At 36.9% G+C, this 27,893-nt stretch overlaps 1 protein-coding gene across 3 annotated transcripts; it reads left to right on the top strand.

Annotated features, from left to right (window-relative positions):
- Positions 1 to 27,410, top strand: vldlr (very low density lipoprotein receptor). 3 transcript variants are annotated; one of them, XM_051121932.1, is made up of 20 exons: positions 1 to 348; positions 7,107 to 7,226; positions 10,732 to 10,854; positions 11,831 to 11,953; positions 14,368 to 14,739; positions 15,038 to 15,160; positions 16,609 to 16,731; positions 19,313 to 19,432; positions 19,566 to 19,691; positions 19,954 to 20,125; positions 20,264 to 20,479; positions 20,610 to 20,728; positions 22,463 to 22,602; positions 22,738 to 22,879; positions 23,025 to 23,174; positions 23,418 to 23,480; positions 23,936 to 23,977; positions 24,315 to 24,395; positions 26,148 to 26,317; positions 26,580 to 27,410. In XM_051121932.1, exons 1-20 carry the CDS (start codon positions 282 to 284, stop codon positions 26,613 to 26,615), a joined length of 2,628 nt encoding a protein of 875 aa, XP_050977889.1. In that variant the 5' UTR covers positions 1 to 281; the 3' UTR covers positions 26,616 to 27,410. The 3 variants fall into 3 exon arrangements, with proteins under 3 accessions (XP_050977889.1, XP_050977890.1, XP_050977891.1); XM_051121933.1 differs by lacking the exon at positions 23,936 to 23,977; XM_051121934.1 differs by lacking the exons at positions 23,418 to 23,480; positions 23,936 to 23,977.
- The last annotated feature ends 483 nt before the right edge of the window (positions 27,411 to 27,893 follow it).

Genomic DNA, 27,893 nt, shown 5'->3' with positions numbered 1-27,893 from the left:
TAAATGACATGTTGAAGGAGAAAAAACACGCCTGTGCTCGGCAGTGGCGCGGTTATTCGCTGCAGGTTCACGCTATCATTAAATTAGGACATGGATTGCGGTTCCGTGACCGCTTCGCTTGTGTGGAGAGACTGACCGGGGAGCTGCCTAAATGAGATAAAAGCCCGTGGATCACGCTGCTTTCTGTTTGTCCCACGAAGACATATCGGCTGTGCTACAATATCAGGGACGAGGCCACAGACAAGACAGACAGACAGCACAGCGTTCAGCTCTAGCGCGAAATGGTCACGTCTATTCTGGGGCTTCTCATTCTGCCAGTATGTCTTCAGCTGTGTGGATTTTCGCGCGGTGAGTCTTTAGAACGAGGATGGTAACAATGGTTGCCATGGGAAGATCATATAGAACAATGCCGCGTTCTCAGAACGTCTGTGGTTACAGTGTTGCAATCTAATTCTCAGAAGAGATTTAAATTACGCGTGATAAACTGACCTCCAAGCTATCAATCTTACTTAAATCTACAGCGGAAAATGTCTTAGTTTGGATCTTTCAGAGGAAAATGTGTTTGATTGCATAGGACGGCTCATTGATCGCACGTTTGACATATCTAAATGTAGTCTATAGGCCGTTGCAAATGGCTGTAAGCAATTCAACCTACATTAAACATTACTGATGGTATTATTTCCGAGAAAATATATGATTTCCTCTTTTTAATTTAAGTAGAATCATGCGTCCTGAAAGCGTTGCTCAACACATATGCGCCAACGCCTGCTTAATGTTTGATCACTTATTTATGCATATAGGCCTGTTAGTTTATAACAGAGCCTTTGTGTTATTCATTTAAAAGGCTGGTTTGAAATCTCAACCCTTGCGCACGCCGCTTCGCTCGGGAAAGAAACGAGGCGTGTTTGGTTGCGGTAATTAAACAGGTGACTCCGGTTGGAGCGCGTGTGAAACGCGAAAGTCAACCTGTATTCTAGCAGCGGTCCGCTTGGCCTGTTTATTAGCTCCGTGGTGTATTCTACTTTTAACAGCTGATATGTTCTAATATATGATTTTATATATATGATATACACAATCTAACGTCTAAGCAGTGCGTTATTAAGACGCGTTCTGGCGTTCAACATCAGCTAGACGGAGCGCAACGTAAGGGGGCGTTCACATAGGACGCGTTCTGAGCTCTTTTTGTGTGTATGTGTGTTAATTACTACTCCTGTGCAAACATTAAGCACGGGAATCGTGAAGAATTGAACGATTCTGATTCCTCTGAACGATTCCCGTTTCTGAATTAGCTCAGCGATTCTTTTAGATCATTTGTGACCATGGACCACAAAACCATTTTTTTTTTTTTTAAATTGCGATTTATACATCATCTGAAAGCTGAATAAATAAGCTCTCTATTTATGCATGGTTTGTTAGCATAATATTTGGCCGAATTTGGAATCTGAGGGTGCAAAAATACAGAGAAAATTGCCTTTAAAGTTGTCCGAATGAAGTTCTTAGCAATGCATATTACTAATCAAAAATGAAGTTTTGATATATTTACAGTAGGAAATTTACAAAATGTCTTTGTGGAACATGATCTTTACTTAATATCCTAATAATTTTTGGTATAAAATAAAAATTGATCATTTTGACCCATACAGTGTATTGTTGGCTATTGCTGCAAATATACCCATGCTACTTATGACTGGTTTTGTGGTCCAGGGTCACATCTCAGCTTTCAACTAATGTAAATGCAATTCAGAATGCTTTCTAGCTATATTCATTTATGAAACAGAATATTTAACACACAACTCATATTGTGCTTAATACTGTTATATGTACAACTATTCAGTAAGGTCATCAGTTTCTTACCCCTTGTACAACTGTTCTTTCATTTTGAGTCAAGTAACGTATAGTTCTGTAAGTGAGACTAAGACTATAAAGCAGTAACGACTTCCACTGGTTTTTAATTGACTAAAAATAATCATTTTATAAGATTTATTAATTCAGGAATCTGGCCGCACTACATTGTCTCGTGGAAATTTGTAACCGTTTTTTGTTTCGGCATATTGTCCAATTTGTATGAATTTGTGAATCTTTTTATGATCTTTTTACTTCCCACTTTAGATATGGTGGACATTGTATTGTTTGAATCATCGTACAAATCCATGTGAAATTGTTTTCTAATGAGAAATCTGACTATGCTGATTGCACTGTTTTTTGATTCAGTAAAAAGAAGTCTCATATGATTCATTATTTGAAAATCAGACTTTTCGGAAATTACCCTGCATATCTGTGCAGGTGACTAATTTTAGTTTTTGTAATTTCCGTAATCTAGGCTTCAACTGCAAGTACAAGAAGATTGGGGTGGTTAAGTTAAAGATGTGTGTTGGTAACCGAAAGGTTGTTGGTTTAGACCCCAGCAGAGCTTATCTGCCTCCATTGTGCCCTTGAGCAAAGTACTTGGCCTCAGGTTTCTCCAACAGGGACTGACCTTATAACGAGAGGCACTGTAGATACATGAAAAACGTTTGCTAAATGACAGTTTAGACAATTAGTAGCATTCTGGTGATTGGAAAAGATAAATGGGTTTATCTGAAAGAAATACTACTTGATATTTTCCTCACGCGGTTGATTTCTCAAGGGAGTATGTAGTGCTGATGTGAGGAAGGGTTTTGTTTTGAGATTTAAGGTCAGGCTGCTCCAAATGCTCTCAAGGCCCCTTGCATTCTCAGCATCTGTCTGTGATGAAGCGAAGATTAGATATTCTGATGAATCAGAGCTTTTGTGATAAATGTTTTACTTGCACGGATATGAAAATTAGGCTTCTGGGCCTTTGGCAAGCTGCAAAGCTCAGTCCCTCCTGTTAGGCTGAAATGTTGCAAGTGGTCTTCACATCTTAAAAGCGAATCTGAGAACTGATGTTTTCTTGAAGGAGTGTTTACAGATTGTCAGATTTTACAGATTTTGTAAACATTAAAATTACTTTTAAATGCAAAATGGTTTGTGCAATGCACTCATCAGTTTAGAAGCTGCTTCTTATTTGCCAGATGCTTTGTTTGCTTGGTATAAACAGCATGCTATCTGTAAAAAATGCAGTTTTATAGTTTAACACCGCTATAAGCTGGTTAAATATGCTTTTAGTCCAAAAAAGTACTTGGTTGTTGTTGCTATGTCATTGCCTTTTGGTTATATGATATAAAATATGTGGACTTTCCTTGTTGGATTAATCATGTAAAAGGGAGATTGTATCACAATCTAGCATGCAACCATTGAAGTTATGCAGCTGTGAGAAGATTCTCAAACAGTCACAGTCCAGAACAGCTGTCTTACATGTGCACAGTCTGATAACTGTAATCTGAAACTGTAAGACTCACATATTAAAGAGCACAGCTAGTTTAGATGCATCTACCATGCCATTTTGTCATTTTGAGTAGGTTGATGGAGTGGTAGAGATTTAATAAGCATTGATATTGTTCCTGTCCAGACTGGGACTGATCTTGGACTGTTCTGATTATACTGAACGTCAGGCGGGATGTGAGCGGTTGACTTTGGCTAATGTCACATGTCATATGGGGGAAGCTGGTGCCCATGAATGAAGTGACCGCATTGTTTCAAAGGTCTGGCAGGACTGGCTCTCGTCCAGAAGAAATGTAGTTCGTGTTATTCAGAGATTTGCAGGTTGTATTGTTGTTTGTGGTGTTTTGGCCAGTAATGGCAGATGTAAATTTGAAATGACTCATTCTGGATCTAATATACACTGAATTTGAAGACCACTAGTCTTGCCAAAGACTATTTTTATCTAATTTGCAGTTAACCTGTTAACCTGTTTCATACCGTTCATACTGTACCCTTTTGATGGCATTTAGTCAGGTCTTCCACAGAGGTCGTTGTATCTGCTGTTGGTGCTTGGATCTCTAATCAAACAGTGTACTCTCCAGTCAGATTATTTTAGAAACATTAGCAGCTAGGTCATCTTATCAGAGACGTTTTAAAATATTTTGCTTGTCAAGGGTAGTGTTGGTCTGTTCACAGATTAATTACTGAGAACTTCTACACCAACAGCAGTGAGCAGAATTTCAGTAGTAAAGTTTGTTTCAAAACTGTTTTGTTGTCATCTCTGTAACTTAGTCTTTGTCATGAAGATTGTTTTAGATGCTGACATGGCAAAGACTAAGTTACAGAGATGACAACAGTAGAGTCTAGACAAATTAAGCTTTTTGAGGAAAACGTTCCAGGATTTTTCTCCATATAGTGGGCTTCAGTGGTGGCCAGTGGGTTGAAGATCTAAATTGCAGTTTCAATGCAGCTTCAAAGGACTGTACATAATAACGGGTCTTATCTAGCCAAACGATCAGTAATTTTTTTTTTTTAAATCTAAAAACTATACTTTCTAGCCACAATTGCTCACCTTGCACTAGCTCTGCGATGCACACATTACGTAATCACGTTGGAAAAGTCACGTGCGGTTCAAATGTTAGTGTAGAAAACACTCCAACTCATTTTCTCCTCCAACTTTAAATTGACTTTTTTTTTTTTTTTTTTTTTTTCTGAAAAGGGGGTTTGGCTTTCTTTGCACGTTCACTTTGTAATTGGTACTTCTGAATAAGTCATGCGTGACTTTTTCAGCATGATAATGTAATGCGTGATCTCGAGCTAGTGCAAGATGAGCATTTGTGATTTTAAAAAGTACCTTTTTTATTTTTTATTTTTTTATGGCTGTCAGTTTAACGCATTAAGTTAGTTAATGCGATTAAAATATTTTAACGTAGTTAATTCCCTTGCTCCGTCCCCAGACCTGTACATCATCTTATATTTCATACAGTTGACTGTTGGCAAATATGATGCAGGACAACAACTCCATAACTGCAGTTATGCCCTAAAATTCAAGATATTGGTGCAAAAAATGCCCCTGTATGTGTGTATCACATATCACACAATATCACACGGGCAGCAAGAGCAAAATGACATGAGTGCTAATTTTGTCCCGATCTATCACAAGCTTAAATGTGATTTTATACATCAGTTCAGTAAATAAGTTGATATTGTGTTGCATTTTAAACACTATATTATTACTTAATTTTGCAGAGAACATATTACTTCTGAAGCCATTAGGGATGCAACAATACAGTTAGTCCATGGTTCAATATGTACCTCGGTTTTTAACCATTTCAGTGTGGGTTTTTTTTTGTAACAGATTAACAAAATACTCCCCTAAACCTCTGTACGCTGGAAGAAGTGTGGTTTAGTACATGCCTGCTTAATTTTACTTTTGAGAGAGGTATTATTTTTTCGATTTCTACACAAAGTAGAATGGATTTTATTCATACTGGACGCCAGAGGGCGCCCTTGTGCAGAAAATCCACATATGCGTCAAAGAAGCATCACTGATGACGTTCCGTTCCAGCTTCTCTAATATGGATAAAGGCATCACTATCGCTGTTGTAACTGAATAAAAACAAGATATAACGTTAAACTTTTGAATGATGAAATGTAAGGACAATAAACACTCGTCTGCAGTAATATATGGTTTGTCTGTGTTCTTCAAGCCATCTTGGGTATTTTCATAAGCCACTGCTAATCGACATGCATAGAATATGAGTATAGAATTTATTGTCCACCTCATTCTGTGATAAGAATCCACATCAGATCACAAAAGGAAGTTATTTCAAACACTCGACTGATGTTGTGAATTAAAAACAAATTATACTGTTTTTGTTTTTATAACTCTTTTGCTGGACAACAGGTTTAGAAAGGCTTACCATTGCATGTCATTAGAATGGAAGATGCTTTGTGTGTGTTCCTTTTTCAAATATAAGCGGGGAAGCGTTTCCTCATTTTAGCACGTGAAATCGCGGGCACACAGCAAATTCCGAGAGGAATAAAACAAGGAAGTTATTTAAATGCAAACCGAAAAACGCAATTCACAAGCGCGTATTGAACCGTGGATGTTGTACCGAATGCTTCAATAATATATTGAGAATTGTGACATCCCTAGAAGCCATAGCAGAATTGTTGTGCGTCTCCGAGCAACACAGAGGTGTTTAGATTCTGAATGAATCTGCTTTTTGAATGAATCATGTGAATCAATGATTCAAAGACTTGTTCATAAAGAGCGCAATTTACTTCATTCCTGAATAAATCAGCTGTTTGAATGAATTGAATCAAATGAGTGACTCTCTGCTGGCAGATTTAATTTTTTGTTTAGAGTATCATTTCGTAAAGAAATTGTCATCATTTACTCACCCTCATGTAATTTCAAACCTTTCTTTTGTGGAACATAAAAGAAAGTATTTTGAAGACTGTTGTTAACAAAGCTGTTTTGGTTACCAGTGACTTTCTTTATATGAACAAAAAATACTGAGATGTTTCTCAGATTATCATCTTTTAGGTTTCATAGTTTATGTTAGGCCGTTGCAGCCTAAATGTTTTTGTGTAATAAATTTAGTCGAATCAAATAAAATGTTTCTTTCTAAAGCTACAATTTGTAATGTCTACTTGACACTTTCTCATTTAACCCCAAGATAATCTTTTGTGGGTGTTTTCAGTCAGATTTATTTTACTATTAATTAGATTAATTAATGGACACATAATGTAATTAATTACAAATTTTAATCAAAATGATCAATCGTTCACTAGATAAGGCCCTCATTCCTCGGCTGGGATTGTGTAGAGCCACTGTTGGGGGTAACACATTACATGAGTTACATAGATTACTTTTTTCATAGTTATTTTTTTAGAGTTACTTTTTAAATAAGTAACACCAGTTATTTATTTTTTTTCCCCATTTATTGATTGAAAGCTCTTCTGTCTACATGTTGCGAGAAATCGGGAGTAAGATGTGAAATGTGAACATTTATTAATTCATCTTACAGAAAACCTTAATTTCTTTTCGACTGAAGAAAGACATGAACATCTTGGATAACATGAGGGTGTGTAAATTATCAGGAAGTTCAACTTCAGGAATGGCAACTTGGCATCCTGTAGTTCCAGTCAGCTACATGGCATTTACAGCTCAATCTGAACTCAGTATTGGGGGAAATTTGTCCGGTTTTGCACATCGTCATTACAGGACTAACTTTATCAAGCTGAAGCCGTTGACACCGCCTCTTTCTGCCTCACAGGATCCCGAACAGAATGTGAGCAGTCTCAGTTCCAGTGTGGGAACGGCCGGTGTATCCCGTCTGTGTGGCAGTGCGACGGCGACCTGGACTGCTCGGACGGGAGCGACGAGACGTCTTGCGGTGAGTCTGTGTGCATTGGTGTGTGTGTTAGAGCTCGAAACGAGTCATCTGAGAATTACATCAGCTCTACGGCACAACATCCGTCATTGTTCTGATGTGTGGGCGTGTTTGTCTTGACGTTCGCCAGAATAACCACACCTACCAGCCAGTGTGTGATTTTTCCCTGATCCACAGTTAAACTAGTCCTGATCTCTAGAGCTGATGTAACTCTTGGGCAATCTGTCATAATGGAGGCAGAAACTAATTGGTATGCATTTGGACGAAACACAGCAAAATTAAAATATTGATAAGGTTGCTTGTTTGAAACTCCTTCATAGTATGACTGAATACTAGTGGCTTTTATATGTAAAGATCTTCCCACCTGAGTGATCTATAACGCTCATCTGTCTGCTAACTGGGTCACTGATGTGAGAGAAATTACAGATGGGGGCCGGCACAGATATGATGAGCGAGAGTCTTTTTTTTGGATCCAAGTGTTCCCATTTAGGGCTCTTCACCTTTTACTCAGGGGCGTTTCCAATGAGAAGCCAGTGCCTCCTTATAAATATAGAATAAAATAATTGACAGAACAAAAAAAAGGTTTTGAAATATGAACTAAATTAGTATTTTAATCACTATTTTTCTAACAGCAACACCAGCGATTAAGTTTCAGACAGTGGCATCATCTCTTTTGCGTATCTTGAGGTCATTGACAGTGACTATATACTTATGTTTTTCCCCCATATATAATATACTGTTTCAAACTGCAAAAGAAAATGGGAGTTTGCACTTTGCAACCTATTTGACTTGAAAATATACAGTAAATATATTTTTTATATTTTTGTGTAATGTTTTATTGTCATTGCAGTGTCAACGTATTATATAACTTGATAATGTGATAAATTATTTACAATATTTTGCATAAATTATGCATTTAACTCTTATGCTCAAGGCCACATTTATTTAATGAAAATACAGTAAAAACTATTAAATCTTTTTACAATTTAAAAAATTTTTCCTTCTGAATAAATTTAAAATTTATTCCTGTGATGCAAAGCTGAATTTTCAGCATCATTACTCTAGTTTTTAGTGTCACATGATCCTTTAGAAATCATTTTAATATGCTGATTTGATATTTTTTAGTATTATTAATCAAATCATATTATCACGTTTTATCAATTTAATGAATGCTAATGTATCACTTTTACACAAATATTAATCAGTAAAAATGCTCTGAAAGATCACTGGTAATAAGGTGTGTTTTTGAGTAGCAAATTGATTGAAAAAAGATTTTTAGGTTAATATCACCTTATTTCTTCTCTATGGGTAAATGTCATAGCGCAAACCTTTAACCTGGAAAACATGTAAGCAATGCAACTGCAGCAGGCATTGACGCTGGACATAAATAAAGCCAAAAACAATGTGCTTCGTCTCCATTTCAGAAATCGTCCAGTAGCACTTTACTGTATCCCAGCAGTGGCAGTAAACACTCGGCTCTGTGTTGAGAATGCCGGCCCTGTCAGTTTGCACTGCTCCGTCTCCTATTGCCATTCAGTCCGCAGGAGGCCTCCTGCTCCGAGTATGCACTTGTGCTGTGAGTGGACATGAAGAGACTGTGAATGTGTCTAAGACGGGAGGGAGCGGCTCTTTACTTCATACTGTAGGGCTCAGAGAGCCCCCGTCTTAAAGCGCCTCTCTAGGATACAAGTGTGTTCTTTTAAATCAATATCCAGTGCTGAATTAAGCAAAAAATGGGCAGGCCTGTAAAGCAATACTGGTTTTTGTAGACCCCATTAAAATGCTTTGAAATGTTGATGGGTGACAGGAGGACTCAGCAGAGATGCAGACAGGTTATTGCTTTTTTTTATAGAGATATGAGCAAAATTAAATGGGCTGTAAGGAGTCTCTATCCTGAAATGTGTGTGTGTGTGTGTGTGTGTGTATATATCAAGGTTCGTAAAGGCAGCGTTTATTTGATCAAGATACAAAATATCTAAATAATGTTGAAAATATTAATACAGTTCAGGTAAAAAGTTTACACACACCTTGCAGAATCTGCAAAATCTTAATTATTTTACCCAAATAAGAGGGACCATACAAAATGCATGTTATTTTTTTATTTAGTACTGAATAAGATATTTACATAAATGTTTACATATAATCCACAAGATAAAATAATTGTTGAATTTATAAAAAATGGCCCTGTTCAAAAGTTTACATACATTTTATTCTTAATAATGGTTGTTACCTGCATGATCCACAGATGTTTTTTTTTTTTTTTTTTTAAAGTGACTGTTGTTCACAAGTCCCTTGTTTGTCCTAAACAGTTGAACTGCCTGCTGTTCTTCAGAAAAATCCTTCAGGTCCCACAAATTCTTTGGTTTTTCAGCATGTTTGTGTAATTGAACTCTTTCCAACAATGACTTTGATTTTGGTTCAAAACACTCACTGATGCATTAAGGAAACATGATGCACTAAGAGCTGGGGGGTGAAAACTTTTGGAATCTTAAGATTCAAGTAAATGTAACTGATTTTGTCTTCTAGGAAACATGTAAGTATCTTCTGTAGCTTCTGAAGGGCAGTACTAAATGAAGGAAAATATGATATTTAGGCAAAATGAGAAAAATGTACAGATCCTCATTTTGTTCAAAAGTTTTCACCCTCCGGCTCTTAATGCATCGTGTTTCCTTCTGGAGCATCAGTGAGTGTTTGATCCTTCTGTAATAGTTGCATATGAGTCCCTCAGTTGTCCTCAGTGTAAAAAGATGCATTTTAAAATCACACAGTCATTCTTAGAAAGGGTTCAAATACACAAAAATGCTGAAAACCAAAGAATTTGTGGGACCTGAAGGATTTTTCTGAAGAACAGCAGCAGTTTAACTGTTCAGGACAAACAAAGGGCTCATGAACCACTATCACTAAACCAAAAACACAGCTGTGGATCATTCAACATGGTGTTAATCAAGCGTATGGAAACTTTTGAGTCTTTTTTTATAAATTCAACTATTATTTTCTCATGTGAATGTATATGTAAACGTCTTCGATGTGAAATATCTTATTCTGGTCAGTATTAAATAAAAAATAACATGCATTGTGTATGATCCATCTTATTTTGGTAAAATAATTAACATTTTGCAGATTCTGCAAGGTTTATGTAAACTTCTGAACTCAAATGTGTCTATATATATCATGCAAGAAAGTTATACTGCAGCACTGAGTCAGTGACACAGTTTTCTGAACAACTCTTTCAAGCAGCACTGACCCTGAATCTAAATAATTCCTGAAGTAGTTCCAAATTGCATTGCATATTGCTGCTTAAGTGGTCAAACTGTGTGCCAAAATCTAAGATTTGCATTTCAGACTCCTAAATAGCATTTCTAAATCTCTGCTTAGATACCCAAGGTTCATTGGCAAGCATTTCAAACACTTTCGAGTGTGCATTGCTTGTTTTTCAATCCCCTTGAGCCTATGCTAATGTCATCTCAAGCATCGCTTTTGTAACGTTCCCTTTTCTCGACCGTTTCAGTGAGGAAGACCTGTGCCGAGGTGGACTTCGTCTGCCGCAGTGGCCAGTGCATTCCCAAGAGATGGCAGTGCGATGGAGAGCCGGACTGCGAGGATGGCTCGGACGAAAGCATCGAAATGTGCCGTGAGTCCGATTTCACCTTTAACACGCATTTGAGAAGTAACTCCTTTACTGTGGCTTTGTGTTCGCTGCATGAACTGAGTGGGTTGTAAATCCCAAGTTACCTTCAAGGCTTGACCATACAATTTCCTGTTTATTTTTAACTCGAGTGCAAGTCTTTTATCTCAACTGTGGGTTATATTTAGATACACCCCTGTGTGTTAGTTTTTTCATGACACTCATTATAAAAGCACAGGATGTCATCTTTTAAATGTCCTTCGCAAGATTAAAGTTGAAGGGTTTGAGGCAGTTAACATCTGATCTGTTGCTTTATTAAAGTACAGTGGCTGTACATTCTATAGTCCAGTGCAGTATCAGTGTACGTGCAGCTATGCATGGCAGCTCACTATATCAAGTCTTGTTTGACCAGCTGTTGGAAAGTTAGTCAGCAGAAAATGGAAAGGGATCAACAATGTGTGTGTGTGTTCGTGAGCGTTCGCACACGGGTGGCTATAAACGCACAAGTGATTTTTACTTCAAGCTTGATATTTCCATCTAGACACCGGTTTCGTTTGTTGATTTGGTCACGCAGAGTGGTTTATGTGGAGGTTGTTACGTTTGTACATGAAGTGTAAAATATCAAAGGTTTCATGGATTACGCAACAGGCCTATAGCACCATTCCTCCTTTGATATTAAGTTTCCCGTTGCGTTTATGAGCCTTTTAACCATCGCAGGTCTTGGAGGGTTGCCAAAGGGGTGAATGTTTCAACCTAATTGTTCACACCAGTCTAAAGGTTATTTCCATGTGAAGGTTTACACCCATGCTTCATGCTGTAAAGCTATGTTTGTTTATGCTAAGCCTGGCAGGCGCTTAGAATGGATTATTTTGCCAAATATGACATGTGAAAGCTCATTCTGGGAGCTCTGGCCTAAGCATGCTTTGGTTCACAGTTGTGAAATATGATGGTTAAGGTGAATGAAGTTGTGCTTTTCTCTCAGACACGAGGACTTGCCGAGCGAACGAGTTCAGCTGCGGCGTCGGCTCCACGCAGTGCATACCGGTCTTCTGGAAGTGCGACGGTGAGAAAGACTGCGACAATGGGGAGGACGAGATTAATTGCGGTGAGTCACTAGACATAACACCGGCTGAACCGCCTCTTACGATCAATTCCAGCTTTCCGCTTTGCTTGCCCTATCTGCTGCTTCTATTGCATGTAAAGGCAATAATTGAAAATGTGTCATTGAGAGCCAAAGTGAAAGTCTTTAGAAGAAGGAATATTTTAAATTTTTCTTTTATTTCTTTTAAGCTCTGTTTGAATTAGGCTAGCATAGGTCAGTTCAATCAAATATGTCTGTGTTCTTGTCGTGGACAAAAGAGTCATATACTCTTGTTTCCCCCAAGTATATATGCCAAGACACACACATCTGAAAGTGATTTTACTATAATTTAAAACATTTCTTATAATTGTCAAAAAAAAAAAAAAAAAAAAAAAAAAAAATATATATATATATATATATATATATATATATATATATATATATATATATATATATATATATATATGTATATATATATATGTATATATGTGTATATATATATATATATATATATATATATAATTTATAATTTATAAAAAAATTATTTGAGCCAAAATACAGCAAAGCAGTAATATTGTGAAAATATTTTTTACTATTTAAAATAACTGCTTTCTATTTGAATATATTTTAAAATGTAATTTATTCTTGTGATCAAAGCTGAATTTTCAGCATCAGTGTCACATGATCCTTTAGAAATCATTCTAGTATGCTGATTTGCTGTCCAAGAAACAAGTTTTATTATTATCAATATTTAAAACAATTGAGCACTTTTTTTCAGGATTTTTTTGATGAATAGAAAGATCCATAGATGCATTTATCTGATATAAAAAGCTTGTGAAACATTATACACTATACCATTGAGTCATTTATTTTTAATATTAATTATAGAAATTAATACTTTTATTTAGCAAGGATGCTTTAAATTGATTAAAAGTGATGAAGACATTAATAATGTTACAAAAGATTTCTATTTCAGATAAATGCTGTTCTTATGAACTTTCTATTCATCAAAGAAACCTGAAAATAAATTATACCTGGCTGTTTTTAACCTAATAATGTTATTTGAGCAGCAATTCAGAATGATTTCTGAAGGATCATGTGACTGGAGTAATGATACTTAAAATTCAGCTTTGATCACAGGAATAAATTGCATTTTAAAATATATTCAAATAGAAAACAGTTATTTTAAATAGTAAAAATCTAATTTTTTTTTACATTTACTGTTTTTGCTGTATTTTGGATCAAATAAATCCAGTCTTGGTGAGCAGAAGAGATGTCTTAAAAAAAAAAAAAAAAAAAAAAAACATTAGAAATCTTACTGTTCAAAAACTTTTGACTGGTAGTGTAGATTAAATAAGGTATGCATAAAATAGACATAATTGATTTTATTTATTTATTTATTCATTCATTCATTCTAATATCTATTATTTATTCTAATACATATTATTTGTTCTAATACCACTTTTAGGAAGTGTTTTATTGAAGAAATAAAATAAAAATAAACAAAATATACACAAGTATGCGTAATTTAATAAATTATATATATATATATATATATATATATATATATATATATATATATATATATATATATATATATATATATATATATATATATATATATAAATAAATAAATATATATATCTAAATAAATAAATATATATATATATATATATATATATATATATATATATATATATATATATATATATATATATATATATATATTATTTTATATTTTTTGTTTTTTTTTTTTTTTTTGTTTTTGAAACAATATTTGCAATCTTAAAATATTTATTATTACTTTTAATTAGCTTTTATATGTTTAGATTTTTATTTTTAATTAATGTGTTGAATATTATATTCTCTAGTTTTCATTTTAACTTTAGTTGACATTGTAGTCATTTAGTTTTTTCATATAGATCTCTTTAGCTTTTACATTTAAGTTTATCAAGTCAAGTTTACGTTTTCATCTAATTTATTTCAAGAAGCTAAATTGAAGTAGGCCTCATTTTACCTCAACAGCTATGTACTTGTCTTATTATCTGAATCGGTTAAAACTTAAAATGCCTGTCAGTATTTGAAATTATTATTTTTTTAATTTCAGTTACTGACAGGTAATTGAAATAATAATAATAATAATAATAATAATAATAATAATTATTATTATTATTATTATTATTATTATTTTGTTTTATTAAGCTTTAGTTAATAACAACACTGGTTCAGACAATAAGACAAGTAGACTGTAATTGAGGTAAATTGAGGCTTTTGCAAACTGTTGACTGGTAGCGTATATTTTCTAGAAATGTTTAGAGATCTCCTTGAAATTATTTGGATTAAATTGTTAGTCCACAATAGTATTCTGGGAACCTGAAACATTTGTTTATTTTTATTTTTTTTTTGATGGCCCCTTTTTCCTGTGCCACTTCACTTAGGAAACATCACATGTGCCCCTCTGGAGTTCACATGTGCCAGTGGCCGCTGCGTGTCTCGTAATTTCGTCTGCAACGGTGAGGATGACTGCGGGGACGGCAGCGATGAACAGGACTGTGCTCCTTCCTCCTGCGGCCCGAGTGAAGTCCCTTGTGGGAATAATACCTGCATTCCTAGGAGCTGGCTGTGCGATGATGACGTGGACTGCCAGGACCAATCGGACGAGTCGCCAGAGCGTTGCGGCCGCAACCCCACACCGCCAGCTAAGTGTTCACCCAGCGAGATGCAATGCGGCTCTGGGGAATGCATACACAGGAAGTGGCGCTGTGACGGGGATCCAGACTGCAAGGATGGCAGTGACGAGAAAAACTGCTGTAAGTTCCTTGTTGGGGTGTGTTTTTTTTTTTTTGTTTTTTTTTGTTTTTTCCAAAATGCATGGCTTGATTTATATTGTGTGCCTTAGAAACATAACCTTTTGTTTTTGTTTTGTTGAACATGTGGCTGAAATATACTGTCTTTGAAACAAGACTTTGTTTTCTGCGTATTTAGCCTCTCTTATGCTATATTGTGAATACATTACACAAATACATTGTGTGTCATGGAAACAGCACCTGTTTTGGTCTCTGGTTTTTGGATAACTAACGGGTCTCTGTTTACCCATGTGATTTCCAGCTGCCCGTACCTGCAGGCCTGACCAGTTCAAATGTGATGACGGCAGCTGTATCCATGGCAGCCGACAGTGCAACGGATTCCGAGATTGTGCAGACGGCACAGATGAAGTCAACTGCAAAAACTGTGAGTCTGTTAAACTGGAAATCATTTTCTTAGAATATATACCTGGAAAAGCAACAAATATCCTTTAAATCCAAGAAAGTTAGTATTACTGTTAACAGGCCAGTAATATGGAAGATTGTGATGAAGATTGACGTCTTTTTCCACAAATTTTGTATGTGTGCAGTTAATTCTCATATTGTATTTTCAGAAAGTAGTGTCACTACTTTCACTACAAATTTGTCACGATCGAAACACATAAATATATAATTTAATAAGAAGGATTTTATGGGATAATACCCAAAAAAACGAAGATGTCAATACCGAAACTAAACCAATCGTTTTTGGCGTGACTATTTCGGTAGTAACGATTTTATGGGATAATACCCCAAAAAACGAACATGTCAATACCGAAACTCCACCAGTCGTTTCAAGTGTGACTATTTCGGGAGTGATGGTTTTACAGGATAATACCCCCAAAAAACGGAGATATCAATACTAAAACTACACCAAATTTTTGGGTCGTGACTGCTTCAGTAGTGACAACTTTAGATACTTTTAAACCTAGCTCAAAGATGCTAATCAGCACATGGTTAGCTAGCACATTCTGAACAGTTGTAAACATATAAAAACTAAATGTTAAGGAATATCTCCCAAAAAAGTGTGCTTAATTATAGAAAAATGGTGTTCGGTAGTGACATTCTTTAAAGTTACACAGTTCTTTCAGACTTTTGAACACATTTACCTCAAAATGTTGGGGCCTATGTACTCGCACCTTGTAGCTATGAAAGAGGGACACTTGAATATTTCCTGATCATAAATGTAGGGGTAAAATCAGTCACCGCTAAAGGACTAAAACATGCACTGTTTCAGTAGTGACGTAAAAATGCCGGACACGAAGTGTCGCATTAGTGTTAAGTGTTACATAAAGTTTCATAATTTACAAAAAATATTAAATACTTTTTTTTTTTTTTTTTTTTTTTTTTTTTTTTTTTTAAATCAAAAAGATATTTTTAAAAACAACAAAGGAATAAAATGCAAAAAAATATTTCAATATCATTTTCATATATGAAATTTAGAGGTTAGGGTTCGGGACAGCCACCTCCCAATTACAAGTACCCACTAAATGCTGATTTTTATATATATAATAAGCTTACTGATATTTTAAATATTATTGTGGGTTTCAATAAATAATAAAAGGATCTTAGTAAACATCTAAATTATGAATACTTAAATGCTTTTTAAATGTGTTTTTTTGGTTGTGGGACAGCAGTTTGGACCAATGCCGTAGAATGGCCCATGTAACGTCTTTTTATTCTCCAGCATAAAACGTAAAGCTAACACTGCACCAAATATTGAATTAGTATTAGCTATATAACAATATGTCATTTAGCAGGTTTTTTCACATCATACATTTGTGTTTAGTTAATTTCATGAACTGTAACTGATGCTCTCCTTGTCTCTTTGCTCAGTAACACAATGTAACGGTCCTGATCAGTTTAAGTGTCGGAGTGGAGAGTGTATTGAGATGAGTAAAGTGTGTAATAAGGTCCGTGACTGTCCTGACTGGAGTGATGAACCCATCAAAGAGTGCAGTAAGTACATGTGTTTCGCTGTTCTTTTCATTACTAAAGGCTATTGAGATTTTCTGCCTTGTGTTTTCTATATAAAAATCAGTGCACACAAAGCTTTAAGCAAAAGATCTTGTATGCATCAAAAAGATTTTAATTTGGGTTATTTTTAGAAGTGTGTAATTGCTGTGCTGGTGTCAGCTAACAGAATTACATAATTACTGTTTTTAGAGTTTCACTGTTATTAGACGCATAATTCCCAACATCAGAATTGGCAAATTATAAAGTCTAAAGTCAATTATGACTCAAGTATAAAGTATAAATACAAGCTTAGTTTTTTTTTTTTTTTTTTTTATTCTGCATAACTCGATTGCATTATCAGTTCTTTTGAGTTGTTACTGCGATCTAAAGGCTGCTTCAAGATGATTAAATGAATACAAAATAGAAAAAATCACAGTTCATTATGCAAATAAACAGTTCGATACACAATCACAATTCTGTAAAATAACCTCAGCCTCATGCAGACTACAGCATCATGTGTGCATCAAGAGGGAGAACCTGCAGTATAATTAGTTCACAAAGTAACAGTAGTCTGTTAGACAGGGTTGTTGAGTCTGAAAGTTTCAGTGAATTGAGTAAATAGTTTCAAGCTGTGTGTTTTAACCTAAATGCTACTTAAATGGTTCCAGATGTTAGGGGTGTGAACGGACCGGTGTTGGACGGATATGAGAGATGCTGTACTGGAATTCCTCCCCACTGTTAATGCATCTGTTGCAGGATCAGTTTGGCTCTTAAAAACGATTACTCAACACATTTAGGATGTTTTCACACTTGAGAGTTCTTTAAAAGACCCTTTTAATATAACACAATGTGAATCAAGTGGGGAAAAAAAGTTATATTTTTGGGGGTTACATTTATGGTTCACCCAAAAATTCATTTTTATAGTCATATAGGTTTGGAATGAAATTCTTCTGTGGGACAACAAAAGGGAAATTACAAACAGGTTTAATTTGTTTTAATTTTTGGGTGAATTAACCTTTTAAAATTAAGATCTAATCTCAGTTTGATCCATTTTTGTGTTTGGCTGCAGACGTAATGTCACTTGCGCTCTGTTTAAATCAATTTTGAAAAGGCCTCTGAAGCAGAAATCATCAGAACTATTGTATTTTAGACCCTATAGTGATATTGTCTTAAGTGATATGGGTATATGGCACATTCTATTGGAAGGTTGCATTTGTTGGTCCAAAGTTGGGCTTGTAAACCACTAAATTTGCTTTACGGAAATTACTTCCACCATGCTGTGCAGCATCAGCAGTCTGATGACCAGCTGGTGGGTACATTCTGCAAAATTGTGATTTTTAACACTATTTTGACAATGCTTTAGTTTCTGTTCCCGTATTAAGGCATCAAAGAAGCATTCAATATTGAAAGTCCTGTACTCGCAGATATATGTTGTAAGATAAGCAGACCATATGAAGAAGAAATCCTCAATTGAAAATTGAAAACATCTTTGACTACTGTGACTTAATGTTATTAAATGGAGAAGAAAAAAAAAACACATTTTTAAAATGTTGACTTGTTCCATGTTCTTAAATTTGGACCTCGTTATTAAAGCTGAAAAAGCAGCCCAGAATAACTCAAGTTCTCTTTAACTGAAAAATTTGCATTTTCATTTGTTCATAGGCCATATTGCTGCAATAACATAGGACTAGTTATTTTATTTTACATTTACATTTTTAAGTGCAGTTGTTTAAAAAATGCTTTATTATGAAGCAGTTCAGTATGTTTTCAAATTTTATGCCAAATCTATGAATATTTGTAATTTCAGAGTAAAATCACCTCCTTAATTACTACACCACTTCTGCAGTCACAATAAATTACAACCTTTTCTACATATACTTAACTGCAGACATGGGACTATGTTGTACAGTACACATATTTTAAAGCATCCCTTATTTTCCTTTTCTGAATTTGGCAACCCTATCTGGGCCTGAAAAACAACTTTTTTCCCCCACATGTGGTTATTATGGGATATCATCAGGATTGCCAGGTTTTCACAACAAAACCTGCCCAATTACTACTCGAAACTAGCCCAAAATAACCCCACTCGCCTTCTGAGGGGGTCCGCCATTCAAGGGAGTAAAATACACAAACCCTAGTAAAATTCGCATTCCAGGGGCCAAATATCACATTATTGGGGTCATTTCAACCCGCTGACATTAAAAACAGTCTGCAGCAACACTGTATACCATGCAAAAATGACCTGTTAATACACAGTTTGTGGACAGAGGACAGGAATTTGTACATAAAGTTGTAATCCACGACTAGTTGACATGGGCTCAGGAATATCCGGCACCCAAGCCATAAAACATAACGAGTGTTGTGACATATTTGTTCACCATGGAGTCAATACTGAGCAGCACGCTCAATGTTTTCAAACCTCATCCAAGGACATAGAGTATCACCCTGCAGGGCATTCATCATATGGAACCCCTCTGAATTATTGATCCGTGTAAATCTGAGCATGTCATTTCCGTGCATCTCTTGTGAATGTGCCACATTGATATTCCAAGTGTGTAACGCAGCCATCCACCATCTGTTTTAGATATGAACGAATGCCTGCTGAATAACGGAGGTTGCTCGCACATCTGCCGCGACCTGACGATTGGCTACGAGTGTGACTGCACTCCAGGACTCCAGCTCATCGATCGCAAGACCTGCGGTGGTATGAATAGCCACACGTTCTGCTCAAATGTAGTCAGAAAAATGACTTCAGTATTGATTATCGTGGGTCCTGAAAATTGATTTTTGTTGACTATTCTTCAATGGGAACTAAGACTAGGATTGTTTCTCCACAGATGTCAATGAGTGCCTCAACCCTGGTATATGCAGTCAAATATGTATAAATCTTAAAGGAGGATACAAATGTGAGTGCCACAATGGCTACCAGATGGACCCCACCACTGGAGTGTGCAAGGCTGTAGGTAAGAGCTTGTCAAGTTGTGTAATTCACTTGGAATTCAAACTTTTTAGCTTGGCTTATTTTCTACAAATTGTGGTTTCTTTTAAACATTGGGTTTCCCATCCAAACAAGTAAGGAAACCACTGACTTATTGAAAAATTCCATGCACACTTGTGGTGATTCAAACATGCAGAGTCTGTGATGCTACATGTTTAAAAAAGACCAAAGACTTTCAGTAACTTTGATCTCCAGCATTTATGGTACCCTCTTTTTACATTTTCTAGGTAAAGAGCCCTGTCTTATTTTCACCAATCGAAGAGACATCCGTAAACTAGGGCTGGAGCGCCGTGAATATACTCAGATTGTGGAGCAGCTGCGGAACACAGTAGCTGTAGATGCTGACTTTGTTCAGCAGACAATATTCTGGGCTGACCTGGGGCAGAAGGCAATTTTTAGGTAAGTGCTGACTGTGTGTCTTGGCCTGAAGGTGACTTAAACATTGTAATATGCATAAATGTTAGCAAAGCTGTTGTCCTCCAATGACTTAGAAATCCATATTTGCTTAGTGATTTGTTTTTCTTTTCCCCACCACAGCACAGTATTGGATAAAGAGGCAAGTCATACTAAAGTGATTGACAACGTTCAGATGCCTGTTGGCATTGCAGTGGACTGGATTTACAAAAACATCTACTGGTCAGACCTGGGCAGTAAGAGTATAGCAGTGGCCAACTTCAATGGGACCAAGAGGAAGGTGCTCTTTAGCAGTGGCCTGAAGGAACCAGCCTCTATAGCTGTGGATCCTCTATCAGGGTAATTTGATTAAAATGGGTCTCATCAAAACATTTCCAGTGCTTTCTAAAAGTTCAGATTTTCAGAAAGGTTCTTCTAATTTGAGCTAATATAAAGTTCAGATAATTGCATCCTTGTCCTTCAATTACAGATTCCTGTACTGGTCAGACTGGGGTGAGCCTGCTAAGATTGAGAAGTCTGGTATGAACGGGATTGACAGACAAGTCCTAGTTGAGACAGACATTCAGTGGCCCAATGGAATCACTCTTGGTGTGTAAAGCTTAGTATATTTCACTTATTTAATTTGATAATACTCTAACCAATAAGGCAGGAGAAGGCAACCCTGCTCCTGGAGGGGATATGCCTTTCTGCAGATTTCAGTTCTAACACGCATACCATGTATGTTTAAGTAATCCCAAACACCTTGATTAGCAGGTTCAGGTGTGTTTTGTTTGGGGTTGGAGCTAAACTCTGCAGGATGGTAAACCTCCAAGAGCAGAGTTGACTACCTCTGGAATAAGGGTATCATCCTGCTCTTTGAGAAGTTAGTGGCATTTCTAATTCGATTGCTATTGTGCATACTTGGGGTTAGGGCAGGGTGTGTCAAACTCTGCTCATGAAGGTCTACAGTCCTGGAGAGTTTAGTTCAAACTCTGCTTCAACACCTGCCTGTAGTATAAGCAATTTTGTAACTGAATTCTGCGGGACTCTGGCCCTTCCAGGAGTGGAGTTAAACATCTATGGCAGGGCCTTAAATCATGCCCTGGAGGGCCCGTGCTCTGAGTTTAGCTCCAACCTTGATCGTGATTTTTCTAATTATCCGGAAGACACTGATTAGAATGCTCAGGTGTGTTTGATTATGGTTAGAGCTAAACTCTCCAGGAAAGTCTTGAGATTTGAGGATCCCCGATCTATGGGCTTGGAGTCTGTGGAAGCATTTGGACTTCGGTTTGGACATTTGGACATCAGTTTGGACATTTGGACAATTTCTGCTAGGTAGATGACAGGTGAAAAATTGAAAGGATATTCTAGAGAAGTGTCAAATTCACTTTCTAGGGCAGGGGTGGGGAACCTTGATCCTGGAGGGCAGGTGTCCCTGCAGAGTTTAGCTCCAACCCTGAAAAAAAAAATACCAACCTGTATTCTGAAGACCTTGATTAGCTTGTTCAGGTGTGTTTGATTAGGGTTGGAGCTAAGCTCTGCAGGGACACCAGCCCTCGAGGCGTTCCCCACCCGTTTTAGGGTTCACAGAGCTGCAGAGTTTAGATGCGACCCTGCAACAGCACACCTGGCTGTCACCTGGCAGAATATCCAGGTAATTCTGGAGGCTGTGCTTAGCTTGTTTAGGCGTTTTTAATTGGGTTAAACTCTGGCCCTGTCTCAAATGGCACACTTAATGTACACTTGCGCTCTTGCAGACTCAAAACGGCCCTTATGTGGACGTATCCATTAAATCCATTAGGCCGTAGGGCAGGGGTGCCCAAACTCAGTCCTGAAGGGCCGATGTCCTGCAGAGTTTAGATCCAACTTGCCTCAACACACATGTCAGGAAGTTTCTAGTATGCCTAGTAAGAGCTTGATTAGGTTCAGGTGTGTCTAATTGGGGTTGAAGCTAAACTCTGCAGGACACCAGCCCTCCGGGACTGAGTTTGGGCACCACTGCCATAGGGTGTTCCATTCATCATTTTAGCTTTGCAAAAGGGTGTTCGCGAACGCCCCTTTTTTGGCTGCTATGTGCCCTTTAAAGCACACTTCTGCTGAGCACACACTGAGGCGAGCTTCACAGCAGACTTCTACCCAACAGTCAAAGCTGCATTATGTCATGAAAGTGTGGATTCCGAGGAAGACCGAGGGTTTAGGGATGCAATTTGGGACAGGGCCTCTGAAGAGCTGTGGCCCTCCAGAAGATTTAGGAGTGGGATCGATTGACTTGGGCATTGTGTAACCACCTAGCAACCACCCAGAATCATGAATTATCCCCTGACTGTTATTCTTGTCTTTTAGATCTGATCAAGGGCAGACTCTACTGGGTGGATTCAAAGCTGCACATGCTTTGTAGTGTAGACTTGAACGGAGACAACCGCCGGAAGGTGCTGCAGTCACCAGACTACCTGGCCCACCCTTTTGCTCTTACTGTTTTTGAGGTACATTAACTAGATCAAGTACAACTGGCAACTGCGATGGATCCATAGTAGTTCAAATTATGCTATATGGTAGCTTCTGGTGTTCTGATTTAACACAGTTTTTCTCATATATCTCGCTGTTTTACCACATCCCAGGATCGAGTGTTCTGGACAGATGGTGAGAATGAGGCCATCTACGGCGCAAACAAGTTCACAGGATCTGATGTAACACTGCTGGCCAGCAACCTCAATGAACCCCAAGACATCATTGTGTACCATGAGCTAATTCAGCTGTCTGGTGTGTCCTAAATTTATCTAGAACAGCAGCAACAACATGTTTTGCCGATTCTGTGACTCAGCAGCTACTGCCTAATCTCTGATTTGTTCTGAAAGTGTCTTATAAGATGTTGGCAATAACTAGGTATTGTTGTTTCTCAAAACAGGGACCAACTGGTGTAACGAGAAAGTGGAGAATGGAGGCTGTTCCTTCATGTGCCTGCCAGCTCCACAAGTTAACAAACATTCCCCTAAATTCACCTGCGTGTGCCCGCAGGGCCAAACACTCACCTCAGACGGCCTGCGCTGCAGACCAGGCACGTAACCATCACTTTGTAACAAAATTATATATTGCTGGTCAAGCTATCATTTGCACTGTTATTTTTATTTTTTATGTGTGTACCATACATTGTCTTTTTTTTGTCATTCATGATCCATCATTGTTGGTCATCTTTGGTCAGTGTTCTGACTGCAGTGCTAAAAACAAGTCGTGCAGTTTACCGTAAATCTAAGAATTAGCCATTTTATTGCTACGGCTCTGTATTGCTCTCTTATGACAGAGGCACCTTCTGCCACCCCTCAGGATGTAGGGAGGGTGACCACTCAACCCAGTCACCCTAAAGGTAAAGCAGTTACTAGGATGTTAACTGCATGTGCATGGAGATCAATGCCTTTGATTTGCTTCCCACCATAATGATAGCTGAAGTCTATCTGTCTAGAAATGGCACATGTTAACATTTCCTTAAAAGCTTGTGCCGAGGTAGGCTAATGGGTTTGAGTGACCTGTTAATAAAATCAGTATTGTGAGATTTTGGGAAATAATCCCTGCTAATATGAGCACATATTGTGGGGTATATAAATATTTGTGAAATTTCTTGAATTTCTGCTTGGTTGCAACTAAGGTCTACTGCTTTATTTCTGCTTAAACTTTAGATAACTGCTGAGTAGGTCTAGGTTGTTCTGCCTTTCGACTATATTATCGACTTTCGTTGGATTATTTGTAGCATGCAATGAAGAAAATGTTAATGTAGAAAATGGAAAAATGGCTTCTACTCATAAACATAATTTTGTTTTGAAGCATCTGCAATACCGAAGGTTGCCTCTGAACCGGTTCGGGCTGGTAAGGCTAGTTGCCTCCCATATACTTGATTCTAATTCTGGAATTAAAACTGTAGTAACTGTAGTCTTTAACACTGCATTTAGAATAGAATAACCATCCCATTCTAAATAAGATGACTGGAAATAGTGGCTGTAAAGTGTTTGTCTGTTTATTTATAAAGTTCCACTCATCCTTTTGCTGCTGCTTGTCTGCTTACACCCTCATATGCAAATGTCATTTACACCATTACTCAAATTTTATCTCGCTTGGCTGACTCTTGATATGGTTTGTGTTTTGTAGTCTTTTACATTTAATTCTTTTAACATCTTTCTTTTCTTTTCTTTTCTTTAACTATTAGAAGGAAACATAAGCACTTCCATACATGAAGTAAATTCATCAGCCAAAGGGTCTGCTGCTGCCTGGGCTATTCTACCTGTGTGTAAGTACATTGTTTCTACTCTTGTAATATGTTTAAGAAACAGTTGTATTATTTATGAGCTACACGTCTGTGTTAAAAGGATTAGTTCACTTCCAGAATAAAAATTTCCTGATTTATTTACTCGCCCTCATTTCATCCAAGATGTTCATGTCTGTCTGTCTTCAGTCATAAATAAAGGTTTTTGAGGAGAACATTCAAGGATTTTTGTCCATATAGTGAACTTCAGTGGCGATCAACGTGTTGAAGGTCCAAATTGCAGTTTCAGTGTAGCTTCAAAGGGCTCTACACGATCCCAGCTGAGAAATAAGGGTCTTATCTAGCGAAACGATCTGTCATTTTCTTGGGAAAAAAAAGCATATACTTTTTAAACGCGCATCTCGCGCATTATGTGGTCACTTTGGAAAGGTCCTGCATGATGTAGGCGGACCAAAGCGAACTTCCAAAAAGTCAAACGGCCTTTACAAAAAAGGTAAAGCAACGATATCAGACGATTCTGAAGTTGGAAGAGAAATGAGATAAAGTTTTTCACCCTACCTTTTTGAACCAAAGAACTAAGAACTAATTGCATGTGACACTTCTAACTTTCCGACTTCATAATGCTTTAAGTCATGCGTTTTTATTTTTTTGTAGAAAATGACCTGTCGTTTAGATAAATCCTTATTCCTCAGCTTGGATCGTGTAGAGCCCTTTGAATCTACATTGAAACTCCAACTATATGAAGAATCCTGGAATGTTTTCCTCAAAAACCTTAATTTCTTTTCAACTGAAGGAAGACATGAATATCTCAGATGACATAGGGGTGAGTAAATTACCAGGAAATTTCTTTTCTGGAACTGAACTAATACTTCAATTTAAGGGAGAAGTCCACTTCCAGTACAACAATTTACAGATAATGTACTCACCCCCTTGTCATCCACAATGTTCATGTCTTTCTTTCTTCAGTCATAAAGTAATTATTTTTTGAGGAAAACATTTCAGCATTTTCCTCCATATAATGGACTGATATGGTGCCCCGATTTTGAACTTCCAAAATGCAGTTTAAATGCGGTTATAAACAATCCTTGTCATTGTCTTGTCTTACTCTGCCTGGACTGTTTTTGTTCCCGTTCATGACAGTTAGGGTATGTTAAAAAAAAAAAACTCCCATCTCATGTTCTCCCTCAACTTCAAAATTGCTCTATATTGCTTTTTACCTTTTTTGTTAAGGGTGTTTGATGATCTTTGCATGTTCACTTTGCATAGGCTGGGTCGGAACTTCTGCAGCGATGTAGGATGATTTTGAAAGTTGAGGGAGAAAATACGATTGTTTTTCGACATACCATAACTGTCTTGAACCAGAATACACAGAGTTCAAGGAGAGAAAGGCAAGACGAGCATTTGAGATGAAAAAGTATTTAAGAAAAATGCAGAAATGTTTTCCTCAAAAAACATTTTGAGTCTATTATTCAATGTATTTTAGCTTCCAAGTCATCTATATGTGAGTGTCATTCTAAAAGTTGACTCTAAAAGTTTACAAATTAAGTTGTATTAATCTTACACTACACCTATTTTGTCCAATCAAATGGTCTGTAGAATGAAAGTATCCCTCTTGATAACACCACCAGCAACCAATTAGCAAGTTTCTTGTCTTAAAAATACTGAAACGTGTCACACTACAAAGAAGAATGCATTTGTCAGGACATTTTTTGGATTTGCATGTCCCTACAGTCAAGTTGTTATGGCGTTATTCAGGTCATTGTTCTTTGCCTACAGTATTATTGGCCATGGCCGCTGCGGGTGGCTACTTAATGTGGCGCAACTGGCAGATCAAAAATAAGAAGAGCATGAACTTCGATAATCCAGTATATCTGAAGACCACAGAGGAAGACCTCAATATTGATATCAGCAGACACAGTGCTTCTGTAGGCCACACGTACCCTGCTGTGAGTAATGCATAATCATTATCTGTGGTTTCAGATTAATGAAACCATAGATTTGTCATCTACCTCATTTTTATGAACTTTAGAAATATGGATTAAAAATAAATCCTCTCTGCTATGCCATAATGCCAAAAGTAAAGAGTGGCAATTAGTTCTGATTACTTGGTTGTGGAAAATGGTTGTTTTTATATTTTATGCCAGACACTGGTTTAATTTCACTAAATGCTTAGTTTTTCCCTCATTTTCTTGTTTTTTTTCCCTACAGATTTCAATGGTAAACACAGAAGACGACTTGTCATAACCCAAGCCCACACAATGCTCCAGTTTATTTACTAGCCACTTGGCACCAATGGCAACTGCTGCCGTTTCAACGGTTTCACAACCAGCTGCCTTCTGAAGTGCATTTCCAAGTTTTCTCCACTAAGAGGATGTCATTTGTGGTACGAGAAAGTATTTGCACCCTGCTCACACCGAGTGCGCTCCAGGGCCTGGGGTTTTTACCTTAACGTACACCATAACGGCCCCAAAATGAATCAACAGCCTTAATTCCTACTTAGAAGGATGATGGCATAGCTGGAGACCCAGAATGCAGATTAGATGGCCAGTAGTGTGTGTGGATGCCTGACATATTTAAATGAAAATGCATATTTTAGATGGCCATGTGTTTAAGATGTAAGTTTCTTTCTTTCTGTTTTCCTAATGGACATTGTTTCCCAGAGAGGCATTATTATGAAGCTTTGTGTGTCTTTCTGGGGTTAAAAAAAGCTCTATAAGGAAAAGTGCTGTTACAACATTTGTAAAACACTGTATATATCTCCCTCTCTGGAAAACATAATCAGGATTCCTCAAGCACTTTGATGAAATGTTCCTCTGTAAATAAGATTGTATACATTTGACTGAGACAATTTTGCTATGGTTGGGCACTGTACCAGGGTAGATGAAAATGTATTTAAAAAAAAAAAAGAAGTTTGTTAAAACTATTTTGTATGTTTGTGTGCTGTTCCTGTGACCTTTTATAGCAGTGTACAGGGGAACAAAATGCTCTGTATTGTGAAAAGGAAACATTTGCAAACGTAAAATAAAATTAAAGTTTAAAGTAAGATTCTTTATTGGTCAAAATGAAAATTTCCCTTGCGCTTAAATATTTAATGGCATAGATTCTATTATTTTTATAGGCTTTTTCAGGCTAAGGGTAATGGGCTAGGAACAGAGCCAAACTAAAACTCTGGTCGCCTGTGTACAATACTACACTGAAATCGGAATGATAGCATTTATATGCACTTGTAATTACCATCAGTTTCAGAATAACTAGTAAACTCTAGACTTTCTTTAAGCCCTAACATTTTGAGTTGTTGTCAGTTTAGGAATCATGATGCAAACTGATATTTACAATTTCATATTTGCAGTGGCAGCACAAGTGTAATGAAATGTGTAGGTGTAACATCAATTACAGCTGGGTTCACATTACAGTTTTGCTATCTGAGAGACATTTCAGGGTTTGTAAAATATTTCCTCTTCCTTGTAAGGCAAATTCCACAGTCTTGGCATGACCTTAACAATGACCAATGAGTTTGCGATG

This window comes from Labeo rohita, chromosome 10, assembly GCF_022985175.1.
Source record: "Labeo rohita strain BAU-BD-2019 chromosome 10, IGBB_LRoh.1.0, whole genome shotgun sequence".
Classification (NCBI taxonomy): Eukaryota; Metazoa; Chordata; class Actinopteri; order Cypriniformes; family Cyprinidae; genus Labeo; species Labeo rohita.
Note: the sequence above shows the minus strand (reverse complement) of the source record. Positions and strands in the feature narration are given on the sequence as shown.

Bases quoted from the DNA above. Each gene is read 5' to 3' on its own strand.
- vldlr (XM_051121932.1), top strand. From the start codon at position 282: ATGGTCACGTCTATTCTGGGGCTTCTCATTCTGCCAGTATGTCTTCAG. The intron at 10,855-11,830 runs GTGAGTCCGATT...CTTTTCTCTCAG, and splicing joins CGAAAGCATCGAAATGTGCC to ACACGAGGACTTGCCGAGCG. The intron at 22,880-23,024 runs GTGTGTCCTAAA...TTCTCAAAACAG, and splicing joins TGAGCTAATTCAGCTGTCTG to GGACCAACTGGTGTAACGAG.